Source organism: Amphiura filiformis, chromosome 4, assembly GCF_039555335.1.
Source record: "Amphiura filiformis chromosome 4, Afil_fr2py, whole genome shotgun sequence".
NCBI lineage: Eukaryota > Metazoa > Echinodermata > Ophiuroidea > Amphilepidida > Amphiuridae > Amphiura > Amphiura filiformis.
The window spans coordinates 82,542,364-82,559,370 of NC_092631.1; the positions used below are offsets into that span (position 1 = coordinate 82,542,364).

Here is a 17,007-nt window from a genome sequence, read left to right on the forward strand (position 1 = left end):
GGCGGCATAGGACACGCAACACGGACGTACGAGGCTGGCGAAGATACAGGGTTGACAGCCCTATTCACAATACACGGTTAGCGATTATAAATGGACAATTAACATACTTGCAGTGGGGTACTTTGCAGAACCCCAACGGTTTTAGAGTAAGATAATTTTGCTTTGACACCACATAATAAATTTAGAATTGTTTGTGAAGATTTCATGATTATGTGTTAATCCAATGGCGACGTCAAAAATCGCGATATCGCATCCACCATCATCTGAAAAAATTGTGCACGTGAAAAGCGCCCTCTGTGGCAATTAGAAAATACCGTTGTAACATAATGCTTACATCAACGTCAAGGGCATAGTCTTAGCTCTCAAATGCCGTTTAGTCTGTTCAATTTGCTTGTTTTAATCTCGAGATATGCTTACTTAAAAACGAAAGGGTAAAATCACAATTGTGCCACTTTTAGGGAAGAGGGCTGTACATGTAAATCAATGATAGCATCAAGTTTATCAAGAGTTCCTTCGTAAAATCAAAAGAATGCATCAATTACACAACAATACAAAATTGTTTTTAATGTTTTATCATGATAAAGGTATAATGATTCTCTTTTTCCACTTACTACAATTAAACGATAAATAAATACTAGTATTTCACATTCTGCTGTAAAATTTTAATTTAAAAATACATGTGCATGTCAATGATTTTACCATGGTAAATACTGTTCTCTTTGTCATTCAAGACATGTTAAAAGACAAACAAATATTGCACACTTATAGGTTAATGAACTTCGACAAGTCTGTTCAATTTGCTTGAAATTTGACAAATTAATGAAATTAGACAAAATAATGCACGCACGCTGGTGTTGGTGCGTCTAATGCACGAGCCCTGAGGGGGGACTGCATTAGACGCATCAACATCAGCTATCATTGATTTACATGTACAGCCCTATTCCCTAGTAAAAGTGGCACAATTGTTAACTAAACATATTCCGAGATTAAAAAGAGCAAATTGAACAGAACAAACGGTATTTGAGAGATAAGACTACCCCCTTGAAGTTGATGTAAGCATCATGTCACAAGGTTATTTTCTAATTGCCAAAGAGGGCGCTTTTCACTTGCACAATTTTTTTTGAGACAGGCTGTAGATTCAGAACTAATAATTGTTTTCACAATATTTCAACATAGCGAGAAGGATGATTTATTTACACGCATTTTGATACCACATTCGTCAAATGCCATTCAATAATAACAACACAGTAGTGCTTTACAGAAAAATACCCGAATTTAAAAGTTGCAGTTTACAGCGATCAATGGTTATAATGCCAGCACTGTAAACACGTAAAGCCCGCCATTATCTTCGCGCTTACTTCAAATGCAACTTTTAAATTGGGGTATTTTTCTTTCAAAACATTGCAGTATTGTCAATATTAAACAAAATTGGACAAATGGGGTATCAAAATGCGCGTAAATAAATCATCCTTCTTTTTATGTTGAAATATTGTGAAAACAATTATTAGTTCTGATTCTATAGGCGTATTTATAACAGCTGAGTTACTTTTTGTGCAGACTTTACTTCCGTCATGCATGGCTATAGCGGCTATCTATACTGCCCCAAAAAAGTATCCTTACATTTGGAAAAATAATCATGATTTCAAAACTGAACAATATTGGGGTATATTTGTTGTTTTTAATTTTTTAATAGAGGCACTGCCTAATCCTGTACATTATGACACCACATTGAATCTAATTTGACCTCAAGAAGTAAAGTTACAAGTAATTGAACAGACGAAGGTCCAGTTTTAAAAGTGACAAATTTGCCTATACAAGGCGCAAAATGATTCCAACAAGCGCAACAAAGAGACAACACAGTTTCTTCAATGAAGATTTATTTAAAACAATACATTTTTACTTCTCTATACTTTTCATAACTTTCATTTCATTTGTCAGTTCTTTTGTTTCAGTTGTTCCTTTTGTTTTAAATCAAAGGCACGCATAAATTAGCCATTCGCCACTCTCAAACCAGATGTCTAGCCCGTGAAGGTTTGAATAGGCCCGTTTGTCACTTTTAAAACTGGACCTTCGTCTAATCAAATGCTTGTAACTTTGCTTCTTGAAGTCACATTGGATTCAATGGGGTGCCATAATGTGCCTTCTTTCTTTCTTCCTTTTTCTTTCTTTCTTTCTTTCTTTCTTTCTTTCTTTCTTTTTTTCTTTCTTTCTTTCTTTCTTTCTTTCTTTCTTTCTTTCTTTCTTTCTTTCTCTTTCTTTCTTTTTCTTTCTTTTTTCTTTCTTTTCTTTCTTTCTTTCTTTCTTTCTCTCTTTCTTTCTTTTTTTCTTTCCTTCTTTCTTTATATTATAACGAGACTTAGGAAATAACTCTTTAAAGGAAAGGCCAGCAGAGAGGTACATGATTTGGATTTCCAACAAGGGACCAGAGGAATGATGATCAAATTTCTTCAATCTCTCCTTACTTTCTTTCTACGTTTCTTTCTTTTTCATTTCTTCCGTTCTCTCGCCTATATTTGAAGTAACATATTCATATTTCATGTGTGCACGAGAATGTTATCTTACTGTTTTCTCCAATGCATGTTGTGCCCATATTGCCTTCCTGTTTTGCCCAAGTACATGAGTTGTTACTGATTGTCCATATAGACTCCTAAAAGAAAATGACAAAATGCCTGAGTTAATATTATGCTCAAAGAATAAAGCAGTTCAATATGACATGGATATAGGTGTAGGGCTGAAATTTTCACAGTAAGTGGCATTCGGTGATAGCAAAATATAAAAAATATGGGGTCATTGGGTGAGAGCATGATTTTTGGCAAAATTTTGCTCAAATTTTCACTTTTTTGTGTCATTCTAATTAAATTGTTGGTTTTAGAATGAAACATGATTGTCTTTTCCAAATATTAGAATGCATAAATTGAAATTAGACTTCGTACAAGTCTTTAGCATGTGAAAAACACCCTAAATATGCATGTTTTGGTCCTTAATTCATACATTGGGCCAAATTTGGGCAAAAAAGGACTAAAATTTGTTTCATTTGGCAAAACAGGATAATACTTTTTTATTCTAAATAATTAGTGCTGTATTTTTCTGGAATAGTGAGTAAAGATTTCACATAAAGTCCAGGATTGAACTTACAACCACTAGGCCAGTTGATATTTTTATATTATTACCTTGTGGTAATCTGTGATTGTCCTGTACGCGTATGTTGTCCCGTCGAACAATTTGACGAATCCGTCAGTTGCCGACATTTGGTTTTTAATGTCGAAGACCATATGAGCATAATTACTATAACCAAAAGAATCGCCGAAGTACATGTCACCCACTACACCACCTACACAATTGGAAAAGGAATAATTATAATACAGTATTATAATTGTTTTTCTCAATATTATGCTTTACATACTCCACTCTGTTGAGTAATAATATGTTTTCAGCAGGAGCCCATTGTCTCCGAAAATGTTGATATCATTGTTTGAAAAGATCATAACATGCTGACCAATGCCATTGGTATCCACGAGCTGAACATTTAGACTTGTCAATGTATAATGGGTATACCTGGACAAAATTGTAACGCCATTGTTATTTGCTTGCTAGTAGAGAGATTGCGATTTCCAAACGTATGCATCGAATCTGTTCAAAATCACTCTCCTGTGACGGGATTTTGAATAGATTCCACGTACGTTCGATGTTACGTTTGGAAATCGCAACCTCTCTAGCCTCTTGAAGCACCCTCCTGAACATCATCAAAACATGAAAAGGGAAGTAGGGGCAAATGTTAATTTGCATTAAAATAAATAGCCGCTTATCCAGGGCTCAAATTTAACAATTGGGCGAATATGGATTAAAAACATGAAAAACCATCTAATTATATTCCACTCAATATTAGGATTCCGAAAAAGATTAATGCCAAAAATCAAACATACGCATTTCGTATATATATATATATAAATTGATTGTCCTTTCTTGAAATATATACTGCCTGTCTCAAAAAAAATTGTGCAAGTGAAAAGCGCCCTCTGTGGCAATCAGAAAATACCGTTGTGACATAATGCTTACATCAACGTCAAGGGCATAGTCTTAGCTCTCAAATGCCGTTTAGTCTGTTCAATTTGCTTGTTTCAATCTCGAGATATGCTTACTTAACAACGAAAGGGTAAAATCACAATTGTGCAACTTTTACTAGGTATGAGGGCTGTACATGTAAATCAATGATAGCATCAAGTTTATCAAGAGTTCCTTCGTGAAATCAAAAGAATGCATCAATTACACAAGTTACACAACAATACAAAATTGTTTTAAATGTTTCATCATGATAAAGGTATAATGATTCTCTTTTTCCACTTACGACAAATTAAACGATAAATAAATACTTCACATTCTGCTGTAACATTAAATACATGTGCATGTCAATGATTTTACCATGGTAAATACTGTTCTCTTTGTCATTCAAGACATGTTAAAAGACAAACAAATATTGTTCATGAAATTTGACAAATTAATGAAATTAGACAAATAATAATGCACACGCACTGGTGTTGATGCGTCTAATGCACGAGTCCCGAAGGGGAGTGCATTAGACGCGTCAACATCAACATTGATTTACATGTACAGCCCTATTCCTAGTAAAAGTGGCACAATTGTGATTTTACCCTTTCGTTGTTAACTAAACATATCTCGAGATTAAAAGAGCAAATTGAATAGAACAAACGGTATTTGAGAGCTATGATTTTGCCCTTGACGTTGATGTAAGCATCATGTCATAACTGTATTTTCTAATTGCCAAAGAGGGCGCTTTTCACTTGCACAATTTTTTTTGAGACAGGCTGTATTTTACGAAAATAAAGCCTCATTGAAAGCAGGGATTTATGATCGACTTAGTCCTCATGCAGGGTCCTGGCCTCATTGAAAGCAGGCATTTATGATCGACTTTGTCCTCATGAAGGGTCCTCATTATGATTTATGATCGACTTAATCCTCGTGTAGGACCCTAGCCTCATTGAAAGCATGCATTTATGTTCGACATAGTTCTCATGCAGGGTTCTAGCCTCATTGAAAGCAGGCATTTATGATCGACATAGTCCTCATGCAGGGTTCTAGCCTCATTCAAAGCAGACATTTATGATCGACTAAGTCCTCATGAAGAGTCCTAGCCTCATTGAAAGCAGGGATTTATGATATAGTGTATGTCATGGTGAACTGTATAGTGTACTTACGGTATGTCATAGTGAACTGTTCTTCTAGACAACATTTCGGTGGCCATAATGCATCGTTCGATCTTTGCCCCTCAACTGCAATACACAGCACCAACACTATCAACATTTGCCAGTAAGTCGCCATGATTGTGTCTAATTATTTGTATGTATGACAAAACGGTACAAAGTATTACAACTTATGAGCACCAAAGATAAAGTGCAAAGGTCAATATTTATGTCGATACTGTTTGTTGACATCTCGTGACATGGAAGACTAACGTAGAATAGAGGGTGTTTCAAGTGTTCTTCTGCTATCCTCCGGGGAGGGTCTTTAACCCTAGAACTACGAGGGGTTTGTACCAACCCCCAACCCCAGAATTTTTCTCCGTTATAAAAAAAAAAAAAAAAAAACGCATGCGTTTACACCCAAACGACCTGAGCTAATCGTAGACCCATCATTTGCGCTCATTTTAGTGATATAGGCCTAGTTCACCACGTAAACTTGTATGGCTCAAAATTCGGACCGCTCGCCATTAAGTTTACTGATTTCTGTGTTTTGAAATTTGTTGACGTTTTAATGATCCCCGATTTCCGGTCGATTATTTTAGCTGTGTCACGTCACGTGCATGACGCTGGTGGGTACCAGCCAAACTTCAGAAAAAAAACATGATCGCCGATAACGATGTGATGTGGGACTTATGTAGGATTACACAGAGATATTTCTTGCCAAAATTTGACCATTTGTAGGCAAGTTGGCCCTACTCTGTCCGCGTTATGTGAAAAAGGACAGTCTTAAGTAAGTATACGTGCAACGCTTTTGATGTTTTGATGTTTTGGGAGACTGTGAGGGATCCGAATAAAAAAATAATGGAGCCTATTCTTGACTGTAATATTCCTTCAACACGCTGCCGTACGGTAACAGTCTTATACGATGGACAGATAGTATTAGTTAGGTGAAAAAGTTCAATTTGGTGACCACTCTCTGGCTAGTAAGGTTTGACGATTGATTCGACTTCTATGGACCATTTAGAAAAAAAATAGCCACCATGTCCCTCGCGAAAATCCCGGCATTTTTCGCTAGAGGCCAAAATCCAAAATGGCCGCCGCCACCATTTTGAAAATTTAAGTTTTGAACCAGAGCACCTATAATCATGCACAAAGACACTTTTTCGGATATGTCGAGTACAAGGATTCCGATTCTGACATTAGTTTGACATTACGGCATCATTTTCACCCAGAAATCCAAGATGGTGGCCGGCACCATCTTGAAAAATTTAGTTTTGAACAAGAGAACCTACAATCGTGTACAAAGACACCTTTTTGGATAAGTCGACCACAAGGATTTCAAATTTGACATTACTTTGACATTACGAACTCAAGGCACCTTATCTTGGGTTTCGATGCCTTATCTGAGGTTTACGACCCTTATCTGGGGTTAACAACCCTTATCTAGAGTTAAGGCACCTTATGTGGGGTTTAGATGCCTTTTCTGGGGTTATGTTCCTTATTTAGGGTTAAGGCGCCTTATTTGGGGTTTAGACTGCTTTATCTGGGGTCTACGGCGCATTATCTGGGGTTTATATGCCTTATCTGGGTTTAGACTGCGATATGCTAAGGTTAAGGCATCTTAGCCACAGGTAAGGAACGTAAACCCAGGATAAGGCCGTCTAAACCACAGATAAGGCGCCTTATCCCTAGATAAGGGATGTAAACCCAAGATAAGGCAGTTTAAACCCCATTTAAGGGACATGAACCCCAGATAAGGCGGAAATGACACACTTATGCTTCTGCTCTCATTCAAAAATCACATTTACGCTCTACCAAATGGGGGCCATCTTGGATTTCTGGGCAAAAATTATGTTGTAACGTAAAATTAATGTCAGATTCGGATTTCTTGGGGTCGACTTACCGGAAAAAGTGTCTTTGTACACGATTTTAGGTAATCTGGTTCAAAACTTATTTTTTTTCAAGATGGCGGCCACCATTTTGGATTTCTGGGTAAATATGAGTTCGTAATGTCAAAGTAATGTCAAATTTGAAATCCTTGTGGTCGAATTAAAAAAAAAAGTGTCTTTGTACACGATTTTAGGTCCTAGTCTTGTTCAAAACTAAATTTTTCAAGATGATGCCGGCCACCATATCTTGTATTTCTGGGTGAAAATGATGCCGTAATGTCAAACTAATGTCAGAATCGGAATCCTTGTACTCGACATATCCGAAAAAGTGTCTTTGTGCATGATTATAGGTGCTCTGGTTCAAAACTTAAATTTTCAAAATGGTGGCGGCGGCCATTTTGGATTTTGGCCTCTAGCGAAAAATGCCGGGATTTTCACGATCGACATGGTGGCTATTTTTTTTCTAAATGGTCCATAGAAGTCCAATCAATTGTCAAACCTTACTAGCATGTGAGTGGTCACCAAATTGAACGTTTTCGCCTAACTATATCAGTTTGTGAATGAGGACATCGTATAAGTTCCTTGTACTAGATATAGGCCTTTATAATATTTACACCAGCACCTTACCTGGGGGTAGGACCGGTCATCAAAGATGACCATAGAAGGGGGGTGTCTCCAAAAGAGGTCTAAAGGTATTATTATATTCTTGGTTCTATAAGGAATATTTTTGGGTTCTTGAACTTATCATTAAGAACCCTTGGAGAACCTTTTTCTTGGTGCTCTCTGTGGGGACAACGGTTCTAAGTGTGTTGCGATTTTGGCCCAGTGAAAATTAGGTATGGTGCACAAGAATTTGCGATTCTGTATTACAAATTTAATTAATTTGGGGTGTGTTTTAGCCCAAATTGTTTTGTTAGGTTGTATGGGTTGTGTATATGGGTGTGGAAGGGCTTATTATATTCGCCGAAACGAAACGAAACGAAACGAAATGAGATTGATTTATACCAAAATCAGGGGTGGTTCTTCCATGACCTCGTTTCGTCGAATATTAATTAGGGGGTCCAATTGATATTCGCCGAAACGAGATCATTTCTACCTTAAGATGGAAGAACCATCCCTGATTTTTGTATAAATCAATCTCATTTCGTTTCGTTTCGGCGAATATAATAAGCGTGTGGAAGCCTTGGAGTGTTTGATTGATCCAATTGAGGCACCGGGACTGAATGAGGAAGAGGTACGTGGTCTCATTATGCTTATTGAGGGCTATTGAGGGGTTTTTTTATTTGTTTTTTTTTCAGGGAATTTGTCAAATTTTGATTGTAGGCCTATGTCCCTAAGACGCTACGCCAATGCATGTAGATCATGACCATGTTGTAAGTTGATGTAAACTAGCAACTTTTGACTTCCTGTAGATAAACCTAGGGTTTTACGACTGGAGTTCATAACAACTAGTACATTTTTTATCAGGTTCGCCGTCGAACAAGTTTCGAACTGTCAAGTTTTTGTCAGAAGTAGCTCTAACTTCTTCAGGGTAAAGCATTCCAAATAATGAGACATGTAGACCACCCCTCCCTTCTTGCCTACTGACGTCAGATGATCATCTGATTTCAATATCATGTCAGTCTACAGGGTGAGTCAAAAACAGTGCAATAGAGCAAAGAATCGATATTTATGTAAGAACAAAGTTCAACTTTCCCATTATTGAAAGTTTCTATAAATGCCACACTCAATAGTCACCTTCTGTGAAAAAATGAAGTGACTCGCTTCTACCGTTTAATTTTTATGAGTCCTTTTGCTGCGATACCCAATTTCATTATTTGTCCACGATGTACCATGCATTTTGAATAGGAGCACACAATGCAAGATAAGTGCACCAGCTCTGAAACTGACTTTAACTTAATAAGGTTGATTTTTGCGTTATTTTTATTTCTTTTCTTTTTTTTCTGTTCAAACAAACTTTCTAACATTACTTTAAGCCCTTCATACCTCACACGACTCCAACACCAGTTTTTTTTAATCACAATATGTCCAACTTACTGGATGTTTTGTAATTCACGCCAATCAAAATTGCACGCATTTCATTTCGACATTTGAAAACCCCGCCTACAAATTTATATCTATATCTATTAGAGTTCATTTTATTTTTTCAAGAAATTAACACTTTTTACTTATGCAGATTAAACCCCCATAAAAAGCCCATTGTTACGAGTCGTCAATGACTCAAGGCCAAAAACACATTTTACCTAAATTCACTTCAGAATGCAAAACATAACACACTCTTTGATTAAGTTAACAATATCTGAATCTTTAATGAAAAGTAAAATGGAATGTTACTTATCCGGCAGTCTTCTTTTAATTATAAAGTTCTGTGGCACTCAATGTTCCGGACGACTGATATATAATCCTGATTCATTTGTTCTACGAAAATCACTGTTTATGGAAGTCCACTGTTCACTTGAATTTATATATCTTTTGCGTATAAATCCTCGCACAGGTGACAATTCCCCAAACTGTACTGTTTTCACATATTACTCGAATCCTCAGGAAACAAGCCACAAATAAAAGGTTGCTCTATCTGTCGGTCCCCGTTTACATTGACAGACGTGTTTCAAAAACCAGACTTCAGCAAATCGACAGAAGAATGTATTGTCCTTTTTGCTTCACTTGGAATTCCAAATTGAACAAATTTGAAAAATTGTTATAAACCACGACTTTCATCAAACCTTAGTCGTACGAATTAAGCGATTTTAAACAAAGAACATCGGTTTCAATTGAACAATAAAGCGACTTCACAAAGTATTTATTATTTTTTATCAATTCGTTTATCATTTTCACTCACCATACAATATTTACTTTCACTCACTATACCAAAATATAAAAACTTTAGAAAATGTTCAAAATAATGTGAGAGTATAAGGAATTACAGGAAGGCCTACAATGAAGGAAAATAATATTTGCACACTCTAGCATACTATAATCACCACCTAATTCAATGTTGAAGACAGCTATTAACATTGGATTCAGTTTCCCCAACATTAAGGGAGCGATCGTTATTTACGACAGGGGGAATGGGCATTATTTTGGGGGGTCTTGAGGGGGGGAGACGCGAAATTTTTTTTTTGTTGAACCAGGAGGTGGGATTGTTGAATTTTAAATGGAAAAATTAGGGAAAACAAGGGGGAATCCGAGACTTTTGAGTGGACGCGAGAGGGAACGCGATTTTTTTTCTCGATATTTTTCCAAACGCCCATTCCCCCTGCCGTAAATAACGATCGGTCCCTAATTGAGGGGAATGGGGGAGGGGAGGGAAAAGAGGGAAGGTTTGTATTTTTCATCAATTCTCTCAGTCATCTGGGAAAGGTTCAAAGTAATTAAATCTGGTCAACCAGCAAAAAACTCACTTTTTGGTTAGATGGAACCATCGACGTTGAGGCCTTCAGCTGGGTGGATAGCCCTTAGGGTTCGTCCGAGTTCAATTGGCGAGCCTGCTTGATGACCGATCTCAACCCGATACTAACCATGTGACAGATTAGAGAGATTGCGATTTTCAAACGTAGCCTCGAACGTACGTGGAATCTATTCAAAATCCCGTCACAGGAGAGTGATTTTGAATAGATTCCACGTACGTTCAATACGTACGTTTGGAAATCGCAACCTCTCTACCACCTCTAACGCCCCGTTCCCATTGAGAGACCGTTGTTCGGCTCGTATTACCCATACTGCATCTTTGACTGCCCGTTCAAAACAAACGGGGTTCACGGTCCATGCATAATGAATTGACCTCGGACTACCTTAAAGGAACGGGCGCTACCAACAAAATACCATGTTCATACCTATAACCGAAGTTAAATATAACCTTTATTTGCATGTTTTTTTCTTTTCAAAATGCTGCAGACAGAAACAGAAACGAATCCCAGGGTCCGGCACTCCGTGCCTCCGCGGGTACTCATGCTCGTCGGAAATTTCGCGAAATTAGAGAGGGTTCAGATAAAGAATCACATGCATAAATCATCGTAGTTTCATTAATCGTCATTTAAAAATCCCATGCACAAATCATCTCAGTTTCACATTTCATCGCATCCATTATAAGACGCATACAACCGCGGGTGCCCTACTTTGGCGTATCGTACGCGTTTTCGTCAGAAAGCGGTACGTTTTAGCGAAAAAAGAACATTGTTGAAAACCGATGTTGAAAGGCAAAAAAAAAATCACTAAATCGCTAAAGATAGGGGTTTTTTATCCTGAAAACTTTGCGAAATGGGATGTAAAGGGGGTGTTTCAAAGTTCGCCGACGAGCATGAGATACATGGAGTGCCAGAACCGGGAACGAACAGATATACGATAACAACCACTCCAAGATCATATGAAACAGTTAAACTGATTTTAAAACACATTTGAGAATTCAACTGATGTTAAGGGATGAGGTATGAATGTTTGGACAGTATTTATTGTGGGACATTAGAGCACATTAGATCGAATTGCATTCTGAATACGAAAAATGTCCTTCTGATATCAAATAATTTTGATTTTTGAAATTCGCAATTTAATACACATTTTATGGCAAATCATTAAAATTGATATTTTTGATATTTAACAGTACTCGAAGTAAACTTTATAAATCTGATGATATGTACTTTAAGTGTATGTAGGTGGGATGAAAAGCCGACGATCAATTGAAAATTTTGACCTTTCGTATTGAAGATATGGATTTTCTTTTCCAAAACACACAAAAAAATAAGGTCTTTGGGGAAAAAATTCATATCTTCAATATGAAAGGTCAAAATTTTCAATTGATCGTCGGCTTTTCCTCCCAGCTACATACACTTTAAGAATATATCATTAGATTTATAAAATTTACTTCAGGACTGTTATATATCAAAAATGTGAAAAATATCAAATTTTAATAATTTGCTATAAAATTTGTATTATATCGTGAATTTCAAAAAATGAAAATTATTTGATATCAGAAAGACATTCTTCGTATTTAGAATGCAATTCGATATGTTTGATGTGCTCTCATGTCCCACAACAAATCCTGTCGAAACGCTCAAAACGCTCATTCCAGATCCCTTAAGCGCTATTTACATGGAGACTTTACCCTTGCCTACATAATAACCATAAATTTTATTTTGATGGATGACTTGCCCTGGCGATGCAATTTACATGGGGACATAGAGTCCAGCAATTGTGACCTCAATCAACTATATCTGGGGCCCCCCTATGTGACCTATAAAACCATAACCAGGTAAATACATAACAAAAGTGTGTAAAAGCCATCAACATTCCAGAGAAACTCTCAGGAGAGTGTAGTACTGTCTTGAAAAATAGCCCCGGTTCTATTTTGAGGAAACTATGAAAGGTCAGAGGTCCAGGGGTATTGCCTGGCAAAATTACCAATATACACGAGGACTTTCCCTTGCTGGAAATAAATTTCCAGCAATAGAGTCTCCATGTAAACTGTGCATTAAAGATGCTTCCAAAACTTAAAGGGTAGTGAAATGTTCAATATTATTTCGCGCTAAACGCAATGGTCAGTACCGTCAGTACAATAACATTTACATTTCAAATAGGCTTACTGTAAAAATATATTATCATTATCAATATCATTCACATTTCAGAGTCTTTCAATTAGGATGATTAATTCAATCAAATTACATATTAACGAGGTATCCTATAACCTCCTCTTTTGAAGAAGGGTGGATAAAAAGGCGGTGTACCCTTTCCGGTTGATCTTTTGTTCTGAAAATATAAAAATGTAAGAAACATATTTTTAACCATCACTTAGACCTACCAGTACATGTTCAACAGTCGCGCAGAATTGTGCAGGGCATATCCTAAAAAGGTCTGAATTCGGAGTAAATGTGCGCAGTGTTTCACTAAGACCTTTCCGCGATTTTCACAAATTCAAAACTTGGGTTTAGAAAACGAATCAAATACGATAAAGTGATGATATTTGGACCCATGCAGGTTGACAAAGTCATTATTATTATGCCAAAGTCACAGGGACTCTGCAAGTAGACCCTCCCTCGGGTCCATGGAGAACGACTGGTAATGTAGATTATACAACATTAAATAAACCCGATACATGGTTTAGGAGAGCTATTATAAAAAAATAAACAAGTTGGTCTGTAAATTAATTGAGTTTTCGTCGACACACAGTGCTCTAGGAGCACTATAACTTTGTTGTCATTAAAATTAGGGCTGGCTTAGTGGTGTGTTGTTTTAATCTTTGGAGTGAAGGAGAATGTGGTTTTAGTTCTAATTATTTACCCACATATGGAACCCAGACTGTGGGACAGTCTACTCTGCAAGCGGCACGTCACAACAAACATCCGGAGTTCAATCGAAAAGTGTTCTGGTTGGGCAAAAATACTGCCTAAAACGCGCATACCCCAAGTCAAAAAAGGCTGGATTATAAGGCCAAGTAAAAATAAAAACATATTTAGCGTCCTGGTGTTTTGAAAAAAGGGAAGGACGAGGGGCTTTTTTTACGAAAATGCTCTAAATACCCATATTTTAACGCCTTATTTTGTGTATTCGGCATTTGTGAATGATGATCCGAAAATGAGGAGGAGGCACTTTTTATTTTGTTGTTTTGGAAGGTAGGTCACTCCTGTGATCACAAAACTGAAATATGTCTTATACATTAGCAATGCAATGATGTATAAAATATTTCAACTTCTCAAACATCTTGAGATAAAGTTATAAATAAAAATTTACAAAATAAAAAGAAATATTAAAAATCTCCAAAAAAGGAGGAGGGCGGGGACGCTAAACTTGCTTTTTTTTTTACTCGGCCTAACGGAAACTTGAAACGGCCATGCAGCCTCTATATCCTGCTTACCTTTGTGAGTTGTGCGCAGTTATCAGGCAACTTAAACCATTTATCGGTGTCATCTATTCCTCTCGTGAAGTTGAACATATAAACAGATTGGAAGTTGTCAACTGTGTAAAAACAATGGTAGAAATTAGCATAAAAGTGTAGACACATTCTTCGTTTCTCGTCTTTTTGTACGGCGAACCAGAAAGTGGAAAGTCTACATATATATAAAAAGGAAATTTATTTATTCATTCTCTCTCTCTCTCTCCCCTCTCTCTCTCCCCTCCCCTCTCTCTCCCTCCCCTCCTTCCCCCACCCTTTCTCTCCCCTACCCCGTCTCTCTCCCTCCCTCCCTTCTCCCTCTCGTAATGTTGAACATAAACAGATTGGAATGTATCAACTGTGCAACAATGGTTGAAATTAGGACAAATGTTTAGACAGTACACTGCAAAAAAGTGTGTTTAGGAATTAAACACTTTTCTAAACACTATCTTGCACCATGTTTTTAAACATGTTTAAATGCTACACATGTTTAGGAATTTGATGGGCTGTGTTTAGGAAATTTGACATTGGTGTTTAGGAATCAAACATGTTTAGAAATGTGTTTAGACATTGGTGTTTAGGAATCGAACATGTTTAGAAATGTGGTGCAAGAAAAGTGTTTTATTCCTAAAAAACCAATGTCAAATTCCAAAACATCATGTGTTAAATTCCTAAACACATACCCATCAAATTCCTAAACATGTGTAGCATTTAAACATGTTTAAAAACATGGTGCAAGATAGTGTTTAGAAAAGTGTTTAATTCCTAAACACACTTTTGCAGTGCGCTGTCTGCACACCCCATCACGTCAAGTGCCCCCGAGATGGAGCGGTTAGTAGCTATATATCAGGGCTGGCTGCCACTATACACCAATCCGAGAAGCGTTTACTGTATTTGGCCCTCTATTGACGGCAACACAGATGTACCAGAGCAGGAGATTTAATTCGTAATTCAATACTCATGATTGTGTATTGAATATCACTGTTGTGTACAATTCCCGGGTACAATTCTGTATAGCACACAATAAATAATGGATAGAACCCCCGACCTCGGGACACCGCAGTTTTACATCGGGGACACCGCAGTAATGGCGAAGTCGGATAGGTGTATAGGGTTTAGGAATCAAGCATGTTTAGAATGTGGTGCAAGAAAAGTGTTTAATTCCTAAACACGCTTTTTGCAGTGTATATAGACACATTAATACGCGAACCGGGAAGTGGAAAGTCTACATTAAAATATATAGGTAGCATATGCATATCCCCCTTTTAGGTTTAGGTTTGGAGTTTTTTCGGACTATTATATAAAATAGTGACCCTTGCGACTAGCGGATGCAGCTCCATAGGGTTGCATACAAAATGGGATTTTTTGGGGGGAGGGTTGTTTTCTTCTTTACAGGAGCGACTCGGCTCTTAAAAACAGACCTGATGAAAATCTTTTTAACCTTGCCTGAAATAATCACAACTTAGAACTGCGGTACGCAGTATTGTCAGAGAGATCCTGACCAGATTTTCTATTTTATGGTGTGAGATCATTAGATAGAGACGATCAGATCTCTGATATCTTACTTGGAGGATTCTGAGAATTATCTTCACCACGGAATGAGTAAGCTACTGGAATACATCCATCTTCAGTTACAATCAGTTCCGCTATACCACGAGCCCCGAGATCAGGCCATAAAACCATCCGCCATGATTGAGAGGGAACAAATCCCATGTAACGTACGGGACCTAAATATTCTATGTCACGATCATCTATAAAAAGAGAAAAATATACGTTATATACATTTATTAATGGTCACACGGGAGTGATTTTACAGATGTGGGAGGACATGATGTTGATTCAGCTATCAACTAAAGTATTTGACCAAATAACTCATACTTTTTTTAAATCTAGTGGCATTTTTCGAACTGTATACTTTATTTTGATACATCCTGATGTGCGTGAATAATTCTGAGTGTTCTTCGAAAGGACTGGTCAGCATTTACCGCAGGGGATGGAGAATTAGAAAAACACTATTTTGAATATGTACATTGGACACCTCTATAACTTAAATAGTCCTTCATAATTCATGCGAGTTTTCCAGCAGACACATAATTAGCCTTAAAAAACTGTTTATTTGAAATGATCATAAAAATAGTCACGAAATGACTTAGATGGTAAGGGACCGGTCAATATTTACCCCGGGGGAGAATATGAGTAAATATTTTTGTGGGAACTTCCCAGCAAACACAAAACGTTTTAAAAACGTTTTAAATAAGTTATATTTTGGCTTTTGGTTTAGGTAAAAACGTTTTAATAACATTAAAATGTCGGGTTATATAAAGGTCATGAAAACACACTACAACAATATTTTTAAATGTTTTCAAAAAATGTTATTGTAAACTATTTTTGCAAACATTTTTGCCAAATATTGTGTCAATACTTAAATAACATTATGTTAAAATATTTGAACCCAGGAAGCACAGAAATGTTCTTAAAATGTTTTTTTCAAAATCTTTTAATAACATTTAAATGTCGGGTTATATAAAGGTCATGAAAACATTTTTAAAACGTTATTGAAAATATTTTGGGCAAACATTTTTCGCAAAATATTTTTTCAACCCCCAAAATAACATTCTGTTTAGAATGTTCTGTATCAAGTTTTCAAAAATGTTTTTGGAATGTTATTAAAACGTTTTTATACCCTTTATATAACCCGACATTTAAACGTTTTTTGTAAAACATTTTTGTTTGTTGAGCAGTAGATTATCAACAAATGTTTTTTAAGGTTATGAAAACGTTTTATATACTCTTAATATACCCTTTATATAACCCGACATTTAAACGTTTTCTGACAACCTTTTATAACCTTTTGCGAATGATGTCGAAAACGTTTTGTGTTTGCTGGGTTAAGAGGGGAATCTGAAATATTTGTTGGGACATCGAAGGGGAATTTAAGTTTTAGATGGAGACAATGGGGAAACAATGGTTAACATGAACGTAAAAGGGAAACGCGAATGTTTGTCGAAATATCAGTCATTACCCCCATTCCCCTTACTCACATGGAATGCAATTATCA

The 17,007-nt window shown here is 36.7% G+C and overlaps 2 protein-coding genes across 2 annotated transcripts in view; both read right to left on the bottom strand.

Moving 5' to 3' along the window:
- LOC140149954 (uncharacterized) overlaps window positions 1–3,325 on the bottom strand; it is an 8,816-nt gene extending 5,491 nt beyond the window's left edge. Inside the window, exons 1-2 of the mRNA XM_072171962.1 lie at window positions 3,171–3,325; window positions 2,563–2,647 (exon numbers count right to left, since the gene is read on the bottom strand). Of these exons, the coding sequence (XP_072028063.1) occupies window positions 2,563–2,647; window positions 3,171–3,314 (229 nt within the window). The 5' untranslated portion in view covers window positions 3,315–3,325. The remainder of the gene's footprint in view (window positions 1–2,562; window positions 2,648–3,170) is intronic.
- A 9,341-nt stretch (window positions 3,326–12,666) lies between these two features.
- Window positions 12,667–15,687, bottom strand: LOC140149955 (uncharacterized). The gene is made up of 3 exons (XM_072171963.1): window positions 15,515–15,687; window positions 13,932–14,032; window positions 12,667–12,826 (listed from the first exon to the last, which is right to left on the bottom strand). The coding sequence occupies exons 1-3, from the start codon at window positions 15,660–15,662 to the stop codon at window positions 12,746–12,748; spliced, it is 330 nt and encodes a 109-aa protein (XP_072028064.1). The 5' UTR covers window positions 15,663–15,687; the 3' UTR covers window positions 12,667–12,745.
- Window positions 15,688–17,007: the final 1,320 nt, after the last annotated feature.